This window comes from Gavialis gangeticus, unplaced genomic scaffold (genome assembly GCF_001723915.1).
Source record: "Gavialis gangeticus isolate Ggan-Ray unplaced genomic scaffold, GavGan_comp1, whole genome shotgun sequence".
Taxonomy (NCBI): domain Eukaryota; kingdom Metazoa; phylum Chordata; order Crocodylia; family Gavialidae; genus Gavialis; species Gavialis gangeticus.
Genome location: NW_017729022.1, coordinates 153,535,950 through 153,555,370, shown reverse-complemented (window position 1 = coordinate 153,555,370; position 19,421 = coordinate 153,535,950). Strand labels below are relative to the sequence as shown.

Below are 19,421 nucleotides of genomic sequence, written 5' to 3'. Positions count from 1 at the left end.
CTAGTTTTGACTACTTTTACCATTTCCCTAAAACCCAAACTGAACAAGACTGGTGAGAAATGTATTTACATTGTTATCTAAAAGCTGAGACAGCAAAGCTCTATTCTAAATAAGGGAGGGGGCAGGGGACAAGGGAAACACTCATTTACATTTGCTAGTAGCAAGGAAAAAGCAGTCAGACACCTGTCGTACTACAGGATACCAAGTTTCACCAAGAACACATGCTGGACAGTTTCCCCCGTTCCCCTTTCTTTTCACAGGTACCAGGAACTACAAGACCCCATACAATAACAAATCCCACACAATTATAGAAAGAAATAAAAAGGAAGTAATATTTTTAAAACAAATATATTGTAAATGTAGGTGCTTTGACGTTCATTCTATATTATTAATTATAATTCTAGGCGACTTCAGTGCTACTGACTTTTCTGAGGAATAAGGAAACTTCTTCTAAGGATACCTTAAGATTTTTTAAAATCTGTTTATAATCAAACAAATACAATTTGTTCACGTCTCAGGTGTATATCACTATTTAGGTCCTCCAAAGGTCTTTGCCAGGCTGTTCCAGAAATAGGAGGAACATATTTTCAAACAGAAAAAAGGTTGGGGGCTAGGCAGGGGAGGAAATATAGTACTCCCACCAAACACTTCCTTTTGTGGGGTGGAGGGGAAGGGAAAGCACATATGCCTCCTTCCACATCAGAAGATATGGCAAAGTGCAAAAACCACGTCTTTTTGCTTCAATCACATTTAAGCTAGACTACTTAAACTCAAACACAGACCCCACACTGTAGAGTTTAATCTTGAAATGTGATGTGATCCATGTGATACTTCAGCATGGCACAGCGTAACTGATGTAGACTAGCAGCTTTAAGAAGGAGCTTAAGTAAAAATGCTTCTGAAAGCAAGGTGCTACACTCTTAACTTTTCTCATGCAGTTCTATTAACACGTCATAGCCCCCATCTGCCAATGCCTCCTGTATTCCTGGACCCTACAGATATTACCAGTTGTGCTATATTGTGGGTGATCTGTAATGTGGACCACACTAGGGAGGACAAGATGATCACAGTAATTTCCATCTGTGACTTCCATCGGGTGACTGCTTTAATCTGGCATTGTCTTGTTTTTGGTGTTTAAGTCAGATTTTCAATGTTACTAGCATTTGTTTATACAACTCACAGGCAGTGGCCCATCAATCTAAACAAATTAAATTCTGTTTAGGCAATACAGAACCGTTATATTCAGAATCTTAAGAGCATCATATTTAAACCAAATACTGTAGCAACATTCTCAGTTTATAACTAATACACTTACTTAAGCACTCCAGCTGACAAAAATACAAAACAGTAAACTGTCAGGGCTGCTATTATCAGGCTCTAATTTCAAATTAACAGTACAGCAGTACATTAAACATGAAGTGTTTGACGAATCGGGATCTGAACACAATTCCAATAGCTCTACTTATAATTTCAGCTTTACTGTCTTTGCTTACCTTGCTCCAAAGATCTGCATCAGTGGACCTGAAGAGGGCAGCAGAGGATAATAAATAAATAAATAAATAAATAAATAAAATAAAATAAAATCATCAGCAAAAGAATTTTTTTTTTTAAAGCAGAAGGAATTTCTATTGAAGAGAGCACAGCCTGTGCACAGTAAATATTTATCTTGAGCAGGAACATTCCTCAAATATTAATGCTTAAAATTTAATTATGCAGAGATTAAGTTTTCATGTAATAAAGCTTAAACTTTTCACAAATATCTTTGTTTCCAATGTCAGGATTCATTTATTTGTAATGTTATAAAAAAAGGGCATGCCATACATACAGCTATCATTAAGACTAGGGCAAGTTTATCCTTTTATCGGTGGACAGCTGTACTGATTTTTTTTCTACATTTTATTCTATTCAGTATTTCACACAAGCATCTCAGGCAAACTAAGAGGCAGCATTTCACAAAACAAACAATCAGCAAGTGGAATTTGTTATCTCAGAAGGTGAGCGTCTCAAATAGCATTTCTGGATTTTAAAAAGACTGGATAATTTTGTGGCCAATAACAGCATTTGTAATTCTACACATAATTAAATAAATATCATACTGAGGATATAAAGTTTATTATGCAAAAGGTTAGAAGAGAGTTGGATCCTCTTCCTACAAAGAGCACTGCATAATTGCAGGATAGCTATTTTTCATTTTTCTGTGCAGCCTCAGGTCATGGCCACAACTGGAAATAGGATACTAGACTGCAGATAAAAGGTTCAACATGGTACGGCAAATCCTAGAGCCCCACATTTTATAGAACATCAAAACCTCACCCGGAAGCTGAAACTCTTCAAACACCATAAAAATAATAAATTTGGATGAACTCAAAGAGCAAAAAAACCGTAGCTTGTATTTTACTGTTTTTAACTCTTTGTGAAGAGAAAAGAAATAAAGCTTTCACCCCAAATGGCAAACATGGAAGCCATTATGGAGCATTTTTAAATGCTCAGGGTTTTCTCACGATGTTCAAACCTTTGCTTCATTAAACCTTTTTGTGATTCCAGCCTAATTTGAAAATGAGTTCACAGAAAAAAAAACAACAAAAGGCTATCACTGAGCATTCCAGAATAAGCTGTCTGCCTCAGATGATCGATACAGTACATCAACTCATGGTGCTGGCATCAGACTTATATTCCCGGAGAATCTGACTATTCCATAGTAATGGTACAGAAAAGATCCACAACAAAATGATTCTTGAAAAGCTGAATCATTCATTTCCTTCAACTGATACTTATATACACATGTTTCTTTGTATGAAGATTCTAGCCCTGTAATCTATCTTGTGCGAAGGTTCAAAGCTGGTGGTTACTTTTAAAGTATTTTGTAGGGTTTAGGTATCAAAAGCACTATAGGAACAGCAGGCTGGCCACCTGGAATTTCTCGGAAGTTGCCAGACATTACAAATAGCTAGAGATTTAAGATGACCATGTCGTCCAACAGACATTCGGAAACCATATCTGCAAGGAGCGAATTCCCCATTTGTTTCAGTGAGCGAGTTGTTAGTTCAGACGTACAGTAACACCAAACTGCTATCTATTTAACTGTTGATCAAAGCGTTTAAAGAAAATGATGACCAGATTATGTAAATCTGATTTTTCTTCCACAAGTTGATGGTGTCCAGAAGATACCATCTCCCTCACATTTTCACTTTGGAGTCAAAAAGGTCAAAAGGGGGCTAACGTGAACCCCACTAAAGAGAGTAAAAATGATATGGAGCACTCATTCTCTTAAACCTGACCAAATAAGCTCAATCAAAGCAGGAGACTGCTCTGGTGGTGTCATTTCCTGCCTGGCTCCAGTTGCTGTTATCCTTCATTCTGATAGAACAATACTTCTCAAACAGGGTGCCACAACACCCTGAGGTGCCCTGAAAACCTTTCAAGAGTGCTATGAGGTGCCAAGCAATGTTAGGTGGGCAAACATAATTCACTAGATAAACTCAAACTTCTGACTTGCTGTGGTCTTCCTGAGTTGTTTACAACAGAAAAAAATGGTTTATATTTTTTCTGTAGTCAAGGACAAGTGAAAACTTGTAAGATTTGACATTTTCCAAGGAGTACCTCATGTCTACAAGGTTAAGAACCACTGTGATAGAGGTTGTCTGGAAACTGTCAAATGTTTGCATTGCATTTTCAAGCTTTTCTTTGAAAGGCTTGTATGGCTCTTGTTTTTTTTAATTATTTTGTTACATGTCCCCATCCCCCCACACATTAGCACAGACTCTGCCATTTTCATATTACTCTGGGAACCAAAAAGATCCAAACTATACATATACTGTGCTTCTGCCTTAATCTAGCCTCACCTATACTGGTATCCTAAACTTCACTGACCAGAACTGGAAAAACCCAGCAGACCACCTAGGTCACATGCTGATTATCTGTACAATCTCCTGCATGAATGGAGTTTCATGCTGGTGTTCCACATGAGTGGAGTGCAGAAAGTACCATCATTGTTTTCTTTCCTTACTTAAGCCTTGCTTCGATTGGAACATCTCAATCCTTGTTCATAAGACGTACACAGCTTTTAAAATGAAAATCAATCAGTTTGCACATCTAAATTGGGTGTTACTGGGGCCAACTATTAAAAATAACAGTAATAAGACTGCTAATGCATCCCCATGCTTTTACTGCATTCACCATTTGAGAGACTCTACACTTCTAACTTTGAAAAAAAATCTGTAAGAAACTAATGAAACCTTAATGGCTTAAGATTCTGACCAGGAAAAAGAGATGTGGCTCTCTCAGAAATATCTAATACATTTTAGCTAGATCTAAAATAACTTCTGCAGAGAGGCAGACCATCAGCTTGTAGCTTAGCATAGCTTTTGGAGTTTTATATTAGACCCCAGGGGCGCCAAAGATCTGGCCTGTGAGCTAGATCCAGTCCATGGATCCCCATTGTCTGGTCCCAGGGGTTGCTCCTGGGTCTCAGCTGACCTGCATGCTGCTGGACCAGCCCCATATGCAATGCCTGGGGGACAAGCAGTACCTGCTCCAAGATCCACAAAGCACCTGCTTCTGGGAATTGTGTGACACACAGAACCCTTCCTAGCCAGTCTGCATGTACCCGGGGCCAACAGACAGGCAGGAAGAGAAGGCAGAGGCAGAGGGAAGGGATGTCATGGGGGAGAAAGGGCATTTATGGACCCAATGCAACCCATGGAGCAGTCCAGCACCACTGATCTGGCCCACAGGGCCAGATGAGTTTGACAACCCTCTCCTAGACCAGTTGCATAACCTGGGGTGGATGAGCAGGACATGTGCCCCAGGCACTGCCTAACATGAGGGATGCCATAATGGCAGAGGCAGGGGAGAGAGAAGGAAGAGAGGGCGCTTCTCATGTTTAGGTTACTGCTTGTTTCACTGCTGCCTGCCTCTATGATGCACGTTTCTGATGCAGGAAATAGGTCATGGAGTGCAAGGTGTTCTCAGAAGTTCAGTTTTGAAGAGCAGCAGTGAAGTTTGGTGCTGCTGTGGGGAGAACTGGTCCATGTTTTTACCATTATTCAGCAATTTTTGCCAGGACACAGGCTGGGGGGGGGTGAAAGAGAAGAGTAAAGGTTTCCCCTCAGCAGCAGCAAACTCCGTTGCCAGTCTAGAGAACTACCATATTTACCCAAATACAAGAGAATCCTGAAGGTTGAGATGACCCCCAATTAGATTCTACACATGGAAAACATAGCTTTATTATAATGTTCCATGTATGGAATCTAATTATTGGAGGATCATCTTAAATTCATCCCCCCACACTACTGCAGGTGGGGGGGAGGGAAGAGAGGTGATGAGGGGGGCAGTAATGAGGCAGGCAGTGGAGAACAGGCAGTGGGGGAGGCAGCTTGGGGGCAGATGGTAGAAGGCAGGCAGTGAAAGAGGCAGGTAGCTTGCTCCCTGCTCCCTCCCCACTTACCCTCCACTGTGCTTGTCCCCCCACAACCCCCGCAGCCTCAGGTTGCCCCAATTCACCCTTCCCCTATTCCCACCCTCCATGCCACTTCAGCCCCACTCACAGCCACAGGTCCCCACCCCTGCTTTTTCTTGTCTCTCCCCCACCACCTGCCCCTCCACCCCACCCTCTTACCTTTGCTCTGTGCCAGCAGGCTCCATCCCTGCTGCAGCCTGGGGCCTGTAGCAGCAGCACAAGCTGGCACTGCTGGTCCACCCTGGCCCCATACCCCAGGATGCAGCAGGGATGGAGCCTGGAGACACAGAGCTAAGGTAAGGAGTGCAGCAGAGGGTGAGAGGAGAAGCAGTGTGGAGACGGGAAGGGACTGAGGGTTGTGAGGGAGGAGAGGCAGGGTTTGTAGAGACAGCAGGTGGAGGGGGGAAGCAGACAGCAGATGCAGCTTTGGCTCCAACCTTGTGTTTGGCCTGGAGCTGCAGCAGCTGCCTGCCCCTTGGGTGCATCGTATTCAATTTTAAGGCAAGGGGTTCCCCCCCATGTTAAATGGTAGGAAAAAGTGGGAACAATTTATCTTCTTGTTTAGTAAATACAGCATTATTCCCAGAATGCACCACAAGACTGCCCTGCTCTCTACTTGCTGCTGTTCCTGGGTCTGCAAGCAAGAAGGAAGCCAGGAGCAGGAAGGGGATGGAGTGAGAAACAGTTGCTTTGGGAGCATGTTTTCCAAGCTACACCTCTGACCCAGAGCATAACTGACTGAAATTTGAAAAACACAACATTAGGCCTTGTTCAGCTTGCATGCACTAACTAAAGTGGACCTGAACATGACCACGCTTCTTAAGGAAAGCACATACAATATACAGCATGATAAAAAAAGAATAAGGTGCCAACTGCTCCAGGGCGACTGCCCATCTGCACACCTTTATCCCATGATAAGTGGAAGACCTGAGGGCTAAGGGACTTGGAAAATTTATGGAGGACAGGTCCATCAGTTGCTATTAAACATGATAGTCAGGTGTGCAACTTCATATTAAGGCCTCCTTCGCCTCTGGAATCTGAAAGCTGTAGACAGAGAAAGGCAGAGGATATATCAATCTGGACATACAGTGTTTAAATACTCTTCTCTTTCACATCTGCCCTCTGCAGCTTTAAGAGAGGACACTGTGCCAGATGGACCTATGGTCTGACCAAGCATGGCATTTCCTCAGTTATCCTAGTTCAGCTACCATTTATTACATACTCTGTACACAGGCAGTTATTGTGGAGTAGGCAACATACAATGAAGTTCTTTTCGCTTTTCCTTATACCCTGACTTCAAGCTTCAGAGAATTTCTGAAACAATCTAAAGAGACTGCATTAGGTCTCCAACCACCAGGGGCAGTGTGACCTCTGAGGGTCTTAAGAAGAGGAACAGCATATTCATTTATAACCTTAACAGATGACTGCAAAAAACTGAGCTATCAGTCCAGGCTACATCACAGTGAGAAAAGTTAAGGTATCAACCATGCAAGAAGAACAGCAATATGTTTACTGGTAGGGTACGATTTTGGCTACACAGAATAATTCTGTGCTCTCCCCTCTCCCCCCACCACAAATCAACAACTGGTAGGGGTGTGCAAAGCAGGCCCTATTCGATTTGGATTCAGCCCAAATCAGGGACAGTGGATTTAATTAGTTGATTCGGATCACTGTCCCCGATTCAACTTGGCCAAATCCGAACCTGAAGATTTGATGTCAATTCAGAGAATCAGTGATTCGGACATAGACACAGCTTTAAAAGTTTTTTCTACATACCTCGAGGTACTAGCATGGCTTGTGAACACCGAGATGCTGGGGTGTATGGAGCGTCCCACAGGAGTGTGGGGGGGGCCCTCTACATGTCAGCAGTGAACCTAGAAGTGGATTGGAAGTACTTTTGGTCCACTTCTGGGTCTGCTGGGGAGCATGCTAGCCCCCCCCCCCCCGGCACTCCTGGCTTGATCGGCCACAGGGGGACCTCAGGTGCCCACCCGAGACCCAGGAGGCACCAGTCGCTGAGATGGGGGGGGGGCCCTCCAGCGTGCTCCCCGGCAGACCCAGAAGTGCTTCTGGTCCACTTCTGAGTCTGCTGCCGAGCGCGCTGGAAGTTCCTCACACTTGTGGGACATTCCATGCGCCCCAGCATTGCAGTGTTCATGAGCCACCTGCTATCTAGAGGTATGAAGAAAAAACATTTAAAGCTGTGTCTATGTCCAAATCGCCGCATCTTTCCGAATCTCTCTCAATCAATTTGGAGCGTTCCAATTTGATTCAGAGAGGTTAAAGGGTCCTCTGATTTGATTTGGATTTGGACATTCAGCCACTGAATTGGGCCGAATCTCCACCAAAATCGAATCAGGGACCAAAGCTGCTCACAGCCCTAACAACTAGTAAAAACTTTATGGCCACAACTCTTCATGATACGCAGCAGAAATCAGGGCCCCTTAAAAGGCAGTTTTCAGATGAGGAATCTCCCCACTCTACAAGATGCTACAGTCCCCTCTTAGTAAATACGATCACATGGGTGAAAGTCACAAATTAAGGTAACATGTAATACCTTTCCTACAATCAGTTGGAATTCTAGTGTTCAAGAGTTAAGTGAGTATTCAGGGCAAAGAAAGCTTTCAAGTATGCTCAGGTAGCTGTTCTTGTCATTGCTTTCAAATCTTTTTTTTAACATTAGTGCTTTACTTTACAAAAGCCTCCTTTAAGCCTTGTATTTTTCTATGGGATTATTCTTAGAGTATGGTTAGAAGGACTTTTCATTTGAAAATATAATTAAAAAATGAATAGTATATGTGGTCAGCTATTTAGAAACCATTACTTAAAAAGAAGGACGAACTAAGATCAAGTGGTAAAATAAACTAGCTGTCAAGAACATAACATTCACAGGGAGGTAATAAATAATTTTGTCGTTATTTTCCAGAAACCATATGCAATGAACTTTGGAAGGAACAAAAAGATCAGGAGGCAGGCTTGCCAGGAATCATCCCTCTTCTCCTGGATTTTGCTACCACTGCAACTGACTTCCCCCAAAGCAGTTCTTGACCCAGATGGATCTTAAGTGAAGAAGCAAAAAATCACATACAGGATTAGAGACAAGGAAGGAAATGACAAGTCAACTTGCACTTGGGAAATACAAGTGTATACATTTGGTGATGGATTCTTGTGGTGTCTGGCATGCAGGTGTGAGTTGGTGGGAATCACCTTAGATTTCAAGCGTTCTGAGGTAGGTACAATCATATAACGTTCGTCTATACTGCCTCCATGCTGTACCTGGAATGGCCAATGAAAAGCATATTCTTTACACTTGCTTCCAATTAGCGTACCACAAATCCCAGAAATGAGGCAGTGTAACCAGTTTAGAACAGCACTTAGTCTGCAGTAACTACATATACAGTTCCCGAGTGGAGGCATCCAACTTGTTTCAACAAGGCACTTGCCCCTTATCCTTTAACTCAAGTGGTATGCAACTAAAAATCATCTATGTTTCCACAGCCTACAGTATGATCCTGTCCTCGACTCATACCCCAGTCACCAAAAGTCAAGGCTGATCTTCCTCTTCAGTTAGAATAGATTTTAATTACAAATACTTGATCTAACACAAGATTGTAATTTCTAACACCAGGAAAAGAATGACAAAACAAAGAAGCAATAATATTTTATACAAAATTAGCTGCTTGAAAAGATGAAACAAAGTTGAGAATGTAATTCTACAAATAACACTTAGCGTCCACATGGTGCTGCTGACTTGCAGAACAAGTTTATTTGTAAAGGTAAGCAAAAATCATGATTCTTAGAGTGGGTGAATAAGGCAAACAGATTAAGTGACTTGGGAAGTCTCACAGCAAGTTTAAAGAAGAACCAGATAGAGCAGAGGCGGGCAATTATTTCGGGGAGAGGCCGCTTACTGAGTTTTGGCAAGCCATCGAGGGCCGCATGACAGACAGCCCAGGTCAAATGAATATTAATTTTCTAAATTTTTTAGTGGCACTGTGGGCCAGATAGAATGGTCTGGCAGGCCGCATCTGGCCCCCGGACCACTTTTTGCCTACCCCTGGGATAGAGGACAGGAAATCTCCTCACTTCCACTATAACAACCATGACTGATACTAACAACTATGCCTGTATAAACTAGAGATACTAATAAAGCACAAAACACAATACATATGTAACTCACTTTCTGTAATTTGAAAATAAATCATTTTCTTCTATTACATTAAAGTCTTCCCTTTCTGCAGAGAAATTTAAAACTCATTCTTTCCTCCTACCTCTCCAAAGCAAGTAAATGGTACAGGTAAAACCTCCTTTGGTCTTACACAGCACTACTTTCTATAAGAGCACCATCAGAAATGCAAAACTGACAAGGAACACAGCTATCTGTGGTCTCCAGTCTATTTCATACTCTTTCAAAACTATACCACAAATCCCACTGAACTTGGGGTGGAACAGGAGGTTATGCAATCCTGGTCAGTTTCTTACTTGGAAGTGCTGGCATCCTAGACCAGTGGTTTTCAACTTTTTCAACTGCAGACCCTTAAAATATTTCAAATGGAGGGTGTGGAGCCCTTTGAACTGTAAGTGAAGGTATTCACATTCTTTTGACTGATAGCAGTCATCTTTCGTGGGCCCTTAAACATAGAGGACCACAGGTTGAAAACCACTGTTCTAGACAAAGTAGAAGGGTTCTGGAAGTTCTCTTTGGTCCCTTGAATAGTTTTTGCTACAAATCAAGGTTTTTGGTGCGGGTTTTTTAGCTTAACTTTTCAGATTCTATAAACACAGGGGAAAGATTATAGAAAGCTGGGTTCAGGGAGAGAAAGAAGAAAAAAAAACTTACTGATTAAACGCAACACGGAGAACCTCTTGAATCTCTGGGATCTTCATATGCGGAGTACTTGGTGAAGACACTGAAAAGTGAACGAGATACTTCTAAACAGTGATTTTTAGGAATAGCTAGTTTAACTTATCTGTCCACATACATTACGACTCAAAGGAAGATTTATTTCCTCTTTACTCAGTAACTTTCAATCTTTTTTTAAAAACCAACAAATATCATTAGGGACAGAGGTATCATCATGCTTAAACAGAAAGAAGGTCTGCATATAATCTTAAATACAGTACAGTAGCTGGCAGCACATGCAAGTCCTGAAGAAGATATAGCAGATACGGGATAATGTGTCCCAATTTGCAGTGCAAACAGATTTGCCTAAATTCTGCAGCATAAAGTTCAGTATCTTCCAATGTTTTGATCTTTATACATTACAATACTAGGTAGTCTCATTATCCACATACATGCCTGACCTGTTTTTTTAATTATGCTAAGCTTCTGGCCTTAAGGATGCCATGTAGCAACGAAGTTCCCTAGTCTGAGTATTATACCAGAAACTTCATTTAATTAGTTTTGAATTCCCACCTTTTCAAAAGATAATCTTCCATCCTTAAGATTTCAACTCAGCTGCCACTACTGATAACTACTTATTAATGATCACACAAACTAATAGATGGGAGATAGGGATACACCAATAAAGATTTCTTGGGCTGATACTGATGGCAGATTATTAACAAGCCAGATTGGCTGATACAGATCCGATTGCAGATATGCAGCCCAGCAGCTTGAGAGCAGCGTGTAACTGGTAAGTCTGTGGGTGGGAAGGGATGGTGTGGGAGGGGAAGATCAAGGCCCCTGCAGTGAGGAAGGGAGTGGGGCTGGGAGCTGGATGGAGCTGTGAATGGCTCATCCAGGGCGCAAGGGGAAGGGGACTCCTGCCACTGCATACACCCCCTGGGGAACCATGGGGGGCATGTGCTCCCCAGTTCTGTGTGCAGGGCAAGGGTGGGCTGAGGCCGGTACCAGGTTCTTCTGCGGGGGTGGGGAGAGGGAGAGAGGCTGTGCCAAAGCGTTCAAGCTGGATGGTGGTGCTGGGGGGGTTACCCAGAAGCTGCCCCCCCATGTCCCCCCCCCAATGAGCCACTTGTGGTTCTGCCCCACGCCCAGCCCCAGCCCCACTCCTTCCGTCACTGCAGGGGCCTTGATTTGTGCCCCCTGGCTCCCTAACAGACGGTCACCTTACCAGCCAGACACTACTCTCTAAGCTGCTGGGCTGGCTGCTTGTGTCTGCGGCTGCCCATGCATGCATTTATCAGCGACATTATCAGCCACATCAGCCTAAAAAAGCTGACTGCTGATACTGTCAATATTCCTTTTATTGGTACAGAGCATTTACTGAAATGTTTATCAGTACATGGACTGATGTACTGATGCACCTCTAATAGGAAACTGGCTCTGGAGCAGTGGTTTTCAAACCCGTGGTTCCATGAAATCATGCGTTTCTGCAATAGGTCATCGGGGGTTCTACAAAGAGTTCAGGGGTAACTGATGTAGTGGGCCAGGAGGTGGTACACTGCTATTGCTGGGCTGGGTCACCCATCTGTGTCAGCTCACAAGATGGGGGAGTAACGGTCCTGTGGCAGAAGAAGTGGTAAGAAAGGGTTCTGTGAATTTATAAAGTATGAAAGCCACTGCTCTTGAAGTTGGCATGGCAGATGCAACAAGATGGAAAATTGCTTCAATCTCAAAATGAAATTTGAGATTGAGGGATTTACACAGAATTCAAGAGAAAGAACTTGAAAAATGGTATCTTTCAGAAAAAGTTATGTTCTTTCCAGTCCTATACCTGCCCTTCAGCAGGCCAAGTAGTTCTGGGGGTTTTACAATCATGTATTTTTGTCTTTAAAAATGTTTTTCTCTACTGTTGTCATGTAAGTTTCTCCCATCAGAACAAAAGACTAAATAGCTATGCAAAGGAAACAGTAACATTAGTAATATCTGGTATCTAAGGAATTGTCTGCTCAACTAACCAAACAAACACAAACAGAGAGAAAAAGATCTTGATACCTTAACAACCTTTAACTGTAATGATCTTGTGTGTTACTTTTAACTGTAAGGGTAAAAATTCAAAGACGTATGTAGAATTAAGCGTCTCTTTTGGGCTCCTTTACAACTGCAATTTCTTCTTCCTTACAACTCCTTTTTTTTGGTCTTTTGCTGTTCCTCCTGTCTATCCTCCAGAATGCTCCTACTCCAACAAGACACTAGCAAACCACTGGACAGCAGCAGTACATTTAGTATCCGTATGAAAGAGATTCCATTTTCTAAAATATTAATCTGATATGCTGCCTTTCAAGTATGTATTTACGGATTTAGGATTAATATTAAAATGGAATTAACCCCATGCAAAGGTCAAATGCATTAGTGATATTCAACAAGAGCTATGGCACATGAGAAAGTAAAAAAGAGAAATGCTCTTTCAGGACCTATAAATTAAGGGGCACAAGTACTGTTATACCCCCTACTTCTTTCCAAGTGTTCAGCACTTAATCCAAAAGCTGAAACATTTAGTTGGAAGATCACCTTTAAAGTTGATTTTATGAAATATCCAATAAAAATGTTTTTCTAGTGGTATATTAAACTTTTTGCTCATAAAAAGACAAGCATAAAATATCTCAGTATGCTCAACAGCTGCTGCTGACAACTGGCAACCTGGTTTCCTTAGCAACAAACAAGTCTGAGAAAATCAAGAGGCTGACAATGAAGTGGAATGGAATGGCATGATAAAGGGAAAAAAGCAGCTCTCATGTATTCTTCCTTGTGTGTCTAGATTCCTCAGCTGATGCTTCATAGTTTTCATCTTGTCAGTAACAGAAATCTAAACATAAGGGATGCGAAGCAGAATCAATAAACCTCGATAGCACCCAGCATTAAAACCCAACCTTCACCTCCGCAAGCTGCACTGATGAGAAAATCTTGAACTAATTTTCCATATTATATCTACTACTCCTCCCTTGTAATACTGCACAAAGCAGCAAAGCCAAAGATTCAGTGATTTAATATATGCACCTTACTATTTTCTAGGCGCTAATGAGATTTACTGGCATTCAATACTGCTTGTTATACTATTTATATAGCAGTAGAGCCCTGTGTTGAATTCAAAGGGACACTACTCTTGTGAAATGAAGTTTAAAGGAAAGGTTTGTGATTCATGTCATTTACAAAACCCCATATATGACAAATGGAACAGTACTGCAAAATCTGAAAAACTCGTTACATGGGCAAGTCTCTGGCTAAATAATCTTCTACTTATAGTGACTTCATGAGTGACAATGCTAAGTCTGATGTTAATAGGTATTTTAAAGAAGTGATCACTATAGCCAAAGTAGAAAAACAAGACACTTAATTTTGCTTCCTTAGGTAAGAAAAACAAAATTTAGAAAATCATATTACCAAAAAAATCCGTGTAGCTGAGATACTCCCGATCCAACCTGATAGCTGTTCTTTCAAAAACATTTAAAGTACATTTTGCATGGCAAGTATTATTAAGTTGCACAAACAAAAGATGGTACAAATTAAAATGAATGTTAGAAGCAATTATTTCTAAAAAAGATGACAAAGCCTATACTTTTGAGAAGTATCAGCTTAGCAACATTCTAATTAGATATGAATTTACAAAATTTCAGTCCACAAATATATTATTATATTTTAGTTTTAAAGGGATGTTGATTAAATAAAAAACATTATTAAAAAAATAATCAGTACTGTTTTACTCCTTGATTTACTTTTCATTATTTATGCATGTTTTCTTTTTAATTGTAGACAATGAAAAATAATTCCTCTTCATGTTTCTTTATGTTATAAAGTTTCCAGTCAATATGACTTTTGAGTCTTTATGCAGTTGTACATTTTTCAGATGGCAAACTGCAGAAGGATGATTTCTGAGATAGAAAATTACTTTCAACATTCTACTTGAATTAAATATCTTGGGATTGTTTAAATTTGCCTGCTAAGTCATTCACTAGGGCTAATTGACCTACCAGTGTCCCATTTAAATAACATATACTTGAGTCTTTTTTTTCAGTGAAAATTTTAAACAAACTGTATTTGCATTCTGATCCTGAAAAAACTCAAGCACATGCCTAATTTAGTAAACCTACAGAGTTTGTTAAGTTAAGCAAATGTTATCTTTTGCAAGATTAGACCCTTTAAATATTCAAACTCTTCTGACAAAAGCTATTGCTTCAGAAAAAAAAACTGCTTTTGTTAGTCCAGTGTCTGATTATCCTGTCAGGTGTATACCTGCAATTCCTACTGACTGCGGAAAGAAGACCCCTAAGTAATTCCCAAATACTAATGAAAAACATTCATACTGATGTTATAGCTTTTTATTCATTTGTATCTATAATAATAAAATATTAAAGCACACAAGAGCCCTAATAATGGACCAGGACCCCTCTGTGTTAGAAGCTGTACAGACACAGAACAAAGAAACAGCCACTGCCCCAAAGACATTGCAAATCCCAGGGCATAACCAGTTTTCCCTTACACACACACACACACACACACGCGCGCGCACGCGCACACACACACCAGGTGGGTGCTGCAGATAGTGGAGCATGATAAGCTGTACATACATATTCATATGTATACAAAACTAGGGCCTATGGGGATTCACATTTTAAAAAATGCTTAAAAAAATTAATACATTGCAAGAAACTGGCAGCTTCAAAAGAGAAATCTGCAACAATGCCCCCACAACTAACTGTCTTTAAAACGCAGGTCTGAAGGCATACAAAAACCACTTCAGTCTAAATGCAAAATATCTATACCTGTTACAAGGACATCCAAGTTCAATAGATACTTACATAATGCTAAAATATTTTCCAGTTTTCCATATAGTGCTTCATTTTTTAATTCTCCTGCCAAGAGCGTGGTGTTATCAGGTGTATAGCCAGCTTCCTACAGATACAGACAATTACACACAAGATACCTTAGTACATGACAATACTGTAAAATACAGTCCTCCCCTCCTAACTCCATATTGCACTAAAAATTCTTTTGGGCCCCGTATTGTAATAATTCTTTTTAGCAGGATTTCAACAGGTCTCGTAATACCACGGAGGGGCTTCTTAAGTAGCTGGCCAAAGTCAGGTGACCAGGACATATACAGCTTCTGGACAGGGCTCAAACATATAGCAGGGGAAAGAAGTTGAGAGAGAAAAAAAAATTCTACGACCCTACATTCTGGGCAGAATTAAAAAAAAAATTATGACTAAGCTACTGATTCAGCTACCCAGTAATACTGTGCTTACAAATTTTCTGTCTCTAGAAATGGAAAAATGCATTTATGAAAACGCACACTGTTCCAACATTTGGGAGAGGGAAGCCATGAAAAGTGGTAAAGAGGTAAGTGGGCAAATGAGCAATATAAACTCCATTTTCCAATGATACCATAGAAAAACACTTAAACAGGCTTGACTGTACTACACAGGAACAAAACTGGAGTCAGTACAGCATTCAGAGGAACGGCATAATTGAGGCATAAAATCATGATCTCATAAAGTTAGTCATTTAAACTCACCTGTAGCGCGGCCTGGAGAGTCTGAACATCAGTATTTGTCAAAATATATTTTGCATAGGTATGCAGAGTAGGTTTAATTCCCAACTCATGCATTACTTTGACGAGTTCAACAGTACCTACAAAAGCAAAGATACAGATCATATACCAAGATAATGTTTGTAATTAACTAAATAAACAATTTTCAACTGCATTAACAAATGTATATGGGATCAAAGCAAAGACTAGTAATCCAATTTGTTGCAAAACTTCCTACGCTTCCCAGCCTTCAGTGTTACTGGGAAGTGAGAGTCTTTCAATAGCAGGGTTTCTAAATTTGCCCAAGAGAAAACAGTTACGAAAACAAACTGAGCATTTAGACATCTTGCACAATTTACCCAGTTTGTAGGCATATACTTAGGCTAATTTCTAAGCTTCCTCCACTCAGACCGAAATTTTTGCACCTTACAGTGTCTAGAATTTTCATCAAAGAGTGTCTTTTGACAAAATATGTCAAGGTCACCTATGCTAAATACATGCTAAAAAGTAAAATTTTATTTAAAGTAAATCTTCTAGTACTAAAACTGACCATCTAATTCATTCAATGCTGTTGGCACTACATAAGCAGGAGTAATATTAATAAAAACTGACATTAAAATAATTAATTTTACATTTTTATCTTGCTTCATCTTTCAAAGGGCATTTCACTGCTTTAGTGGCTTCAACTCTTTTCTCAGAAATCTGAAAAACAACTTCAGTTTCTTCACATTAGGCCTAGTTAGCCAACTCTGAATTCATGTCAAAAACTATACAGGTATTGTAGTTTTTGCTGGTATAAAGATGATGTGTCAGTTGCTGCAGGACACCAGTTCCAAGTAGCATATGCTTTTTTCAACTTGCCTCTCATATTTGTTACTTTAAAAATGTTAAGTTTCCCAAAGTCCCTGTCTTTGCCCTGGAGTGCCACCTATGGAAAAGTGACACTTCCATGAATATTTTATGCAGTGCACTATGGTGCAAATAATCAAATGTGAATTCCCTTTGAGCACTTAAAAATACATGCAGGCAAGTCACACTAAATTAAAGTCGCATCATCTGCTCAAGTGTGCCTTAAACAAAACTCTGTCCAATTTTGGCCCAGAATCTGCAAAATTATGAACAAAGAATTAGGTAAAGTCAGTCAATCTTGCTTGATACTTTTCAAATTCTGACAGCATTTCTATTTTATGTTTGCAGGTTGTCAGAAAATATATTAAGAACCCAGATACAGTTATAGTAAAACAGTCATTCCCACCCTCACTCCCCCCAAAGTCTAGTCAATATTACAAGCGATAGTTGGTTTATACAGGAAACTAAGTACCACACTGAACTAGGTGCCCTAGCCTCTTTCTTCGACTAGAGTGTAAAATGTGTTTATTCAGCACTCCAAAGTCCCTGATAAACATTTGCTATAAAAATCATCCCACAGTTCAGCGCAAATGAGCCAAGAGAACACTAGAGCGGTTGCAGATCAAAATTAAAATGAACCATCAAGAAATCTGCATGGAAGACTGCATAACACCTGCTGCCCTATTTTTGGTTGATGCTAGTAGCATTGACACAATAATTCTCATGAGCTCTCTTATACACCCACTTTTTCAATTATATAAAAAGATAAACACACCTCTCTTTTCTAGCTACCCAGGCTTCTTCAATTTTGAAAACAAGGGCTTCTTTTATTTTTTCTTGAGGAGTTTCATAGGATAGGACCAATGAAGTCCATAGTTTTAAATGTTTGAAAGTCCAGTTGTTCCCTCCTCCTAGGAAATAAATCAGGAAATGACTCCCTGGAGAATCTATTGCTGACCTCAGAGTGTTTGCTCTTAGACAACAAACTTTAAAAAAGAACCTGAACAGGAAACTGAGGAACAAGAAGTCACCTACAGGATGGACTGTGTTAAGTATGGTCTGAACAGAGACTACAGATTCTTGTCCAATTCCTGGATTTGCTTTATAAACTGAATGCGCCTCAGTAGGTTAAAAGCTTTGTTTTTCTCTCTTTTACCCACCTTGCCCCTCTCAGCAGCGTCTCCTCTTTTTTCCCTCCTCCTTCCCTACCAGTTGTATTCTAAACGCTGCTTTCTATTTAGCAGCTCTGCTCTGCAGTCCCTTCACAGCATGAGGAAGTAAGCCCTCTGCTTACAAAAGCTTACGCTATACATCTCTAATTTAGTCCATAAAAAGTGCAAATCTACCCTGCCTTCTTCCTTAATACATTAGTATTACTAAAACATCAGTAAATGAAAGGATACTAATCTCAGATCACTTCTTATAAACTAAAAAAATGTATCAACTAGGATTTCTGCATTTTATGATTGTTATTAGAAATCCCTTAGACATCATTCATAAAGCTGTAAGACAAAGTTACTACACACATGGCCTCAGAGCTGGATCCAGCCCCCCACAGAGACCCTCCATTCAGCCCCCAGTGTACCCCTAAGTCTGATCAGAACTAAACTGGGCACGTCGCTTGCCTGTGGTGCAGAACTGACTTGGGAACTTGATTGGGCCCACAGACCCATTCCTCCCCCCCAAACAGCTGTTCCAGGGGCTGTGCCAGCTGGTCTGGTACTTGTGCTGCATGCATGTCACATCCTGGAGTGGCCCAGAGTGGCTGGAACAGATGCTGCATGCAGCACCATCTGACCAGCACCTGCACACAGTTCCTTACTAGAGCAGTTTCAGTACTGCACCACTCGCAGCACCTGCTCCAGCCAGTCCAGGACTCATGCTCCATGCAGCACCTATAAGCACCAGATCCCAAACCAGCTAGAGCAGGCACTGTGTGCAACATGTCCCAAAGTGGCACTGCATGTGGTTCAGTCCAGACAGGGCAGTGATCACCAAGAATCCTGGTTTTCTCCGATTTAAAAAAAATCCCCAATTTACAGTTAAAAAAAAAGTAACCCCAAATCCACATTGTTCTGTGTTTTAAATGAAACACCACTAATATATGGATAATATATAGTTACTTTTCTTTAATCCGAAAATACCAGGATCCCTGATCACGTGCAGCACAGATGCCACTCTGGCTGGACAGTGCTGCATACAGTGCCTGCCCCAGTCACTCCAGGATCTATGCCAGATGGTCCCAGTAAGGCTAGAATGACTGCCAGTTCAGCTATCCTAAGGGAGAAGGTCTTTGGGCCTGATCCAACCTGTGGTGCTGGATGAGTCTGACACCCCTGTTCTAAGAGCTACCCAGGCTTCTCCATTACATATAAACAATGGTTAAAAGAAACAGTCTAAGAATCTGAGACAAAATGTAACCTTATGTGTACAATTAGTGGTGTGTGTTAACCAGCTCTCAGGTCAATAAACTATATTTTCTCTAAACAACGTAGTCATTTATAAAAAAAGAAAATGTTTCATTTTTCCAACAAAAGCAAGCTTTTCAATTATTAAACACAGCTCCACAAAAGTACTGTAAATGTATCTGTGTTTGTAAATGCCCTCTTTTATTCCTGCCCATTTAAAAAATTTGATCTCAGTCCAGCACTTTAATATTTAATTTATCTGAAGAAAAAAATGGT

At 40.7% G+C, this 19,421-nt stretch overlaps 1 protein-coding gene across 3 annotated transcripts in view; it reads right to left on the bottom strand.

Annotated features, from left to right (window-relative positions):
• The window catches only part of LRPPRC (leucine rich pentatricopeptide repeat containing), a 201,053-nt gene that overhangs the window by 137,822 nt on the left and 43,810 nt on the right, over window positions 1-19,421 (bottom strand). For all 3 annotated transcript variants that reach the window (XM_019516356.1, XM_019516358.1, XM_019516357.1), the window contains exons 12-15: window positions 15,874-15,989; window positions 15,158-15,251; window positions 10,299-10,368; window positions 1,494-1,521 (exon numbers count right to left, since the gene is read on the bottom strand). In XM_019516356.1, the coding sequence (XP_019371901.1) occupies window positions 1,494-1,521; window positions 10,299-10,368; window positions 15,158-15,251; window positions 15,874-15,989 (308 nt within the window). The remainder of the gene's footprint in view (window positions 1-1,493; window positions 1,522-10,298; window positions 10,369-15,157; window positions 15,252-15,873; window positions 15,990-19,421) is intronic.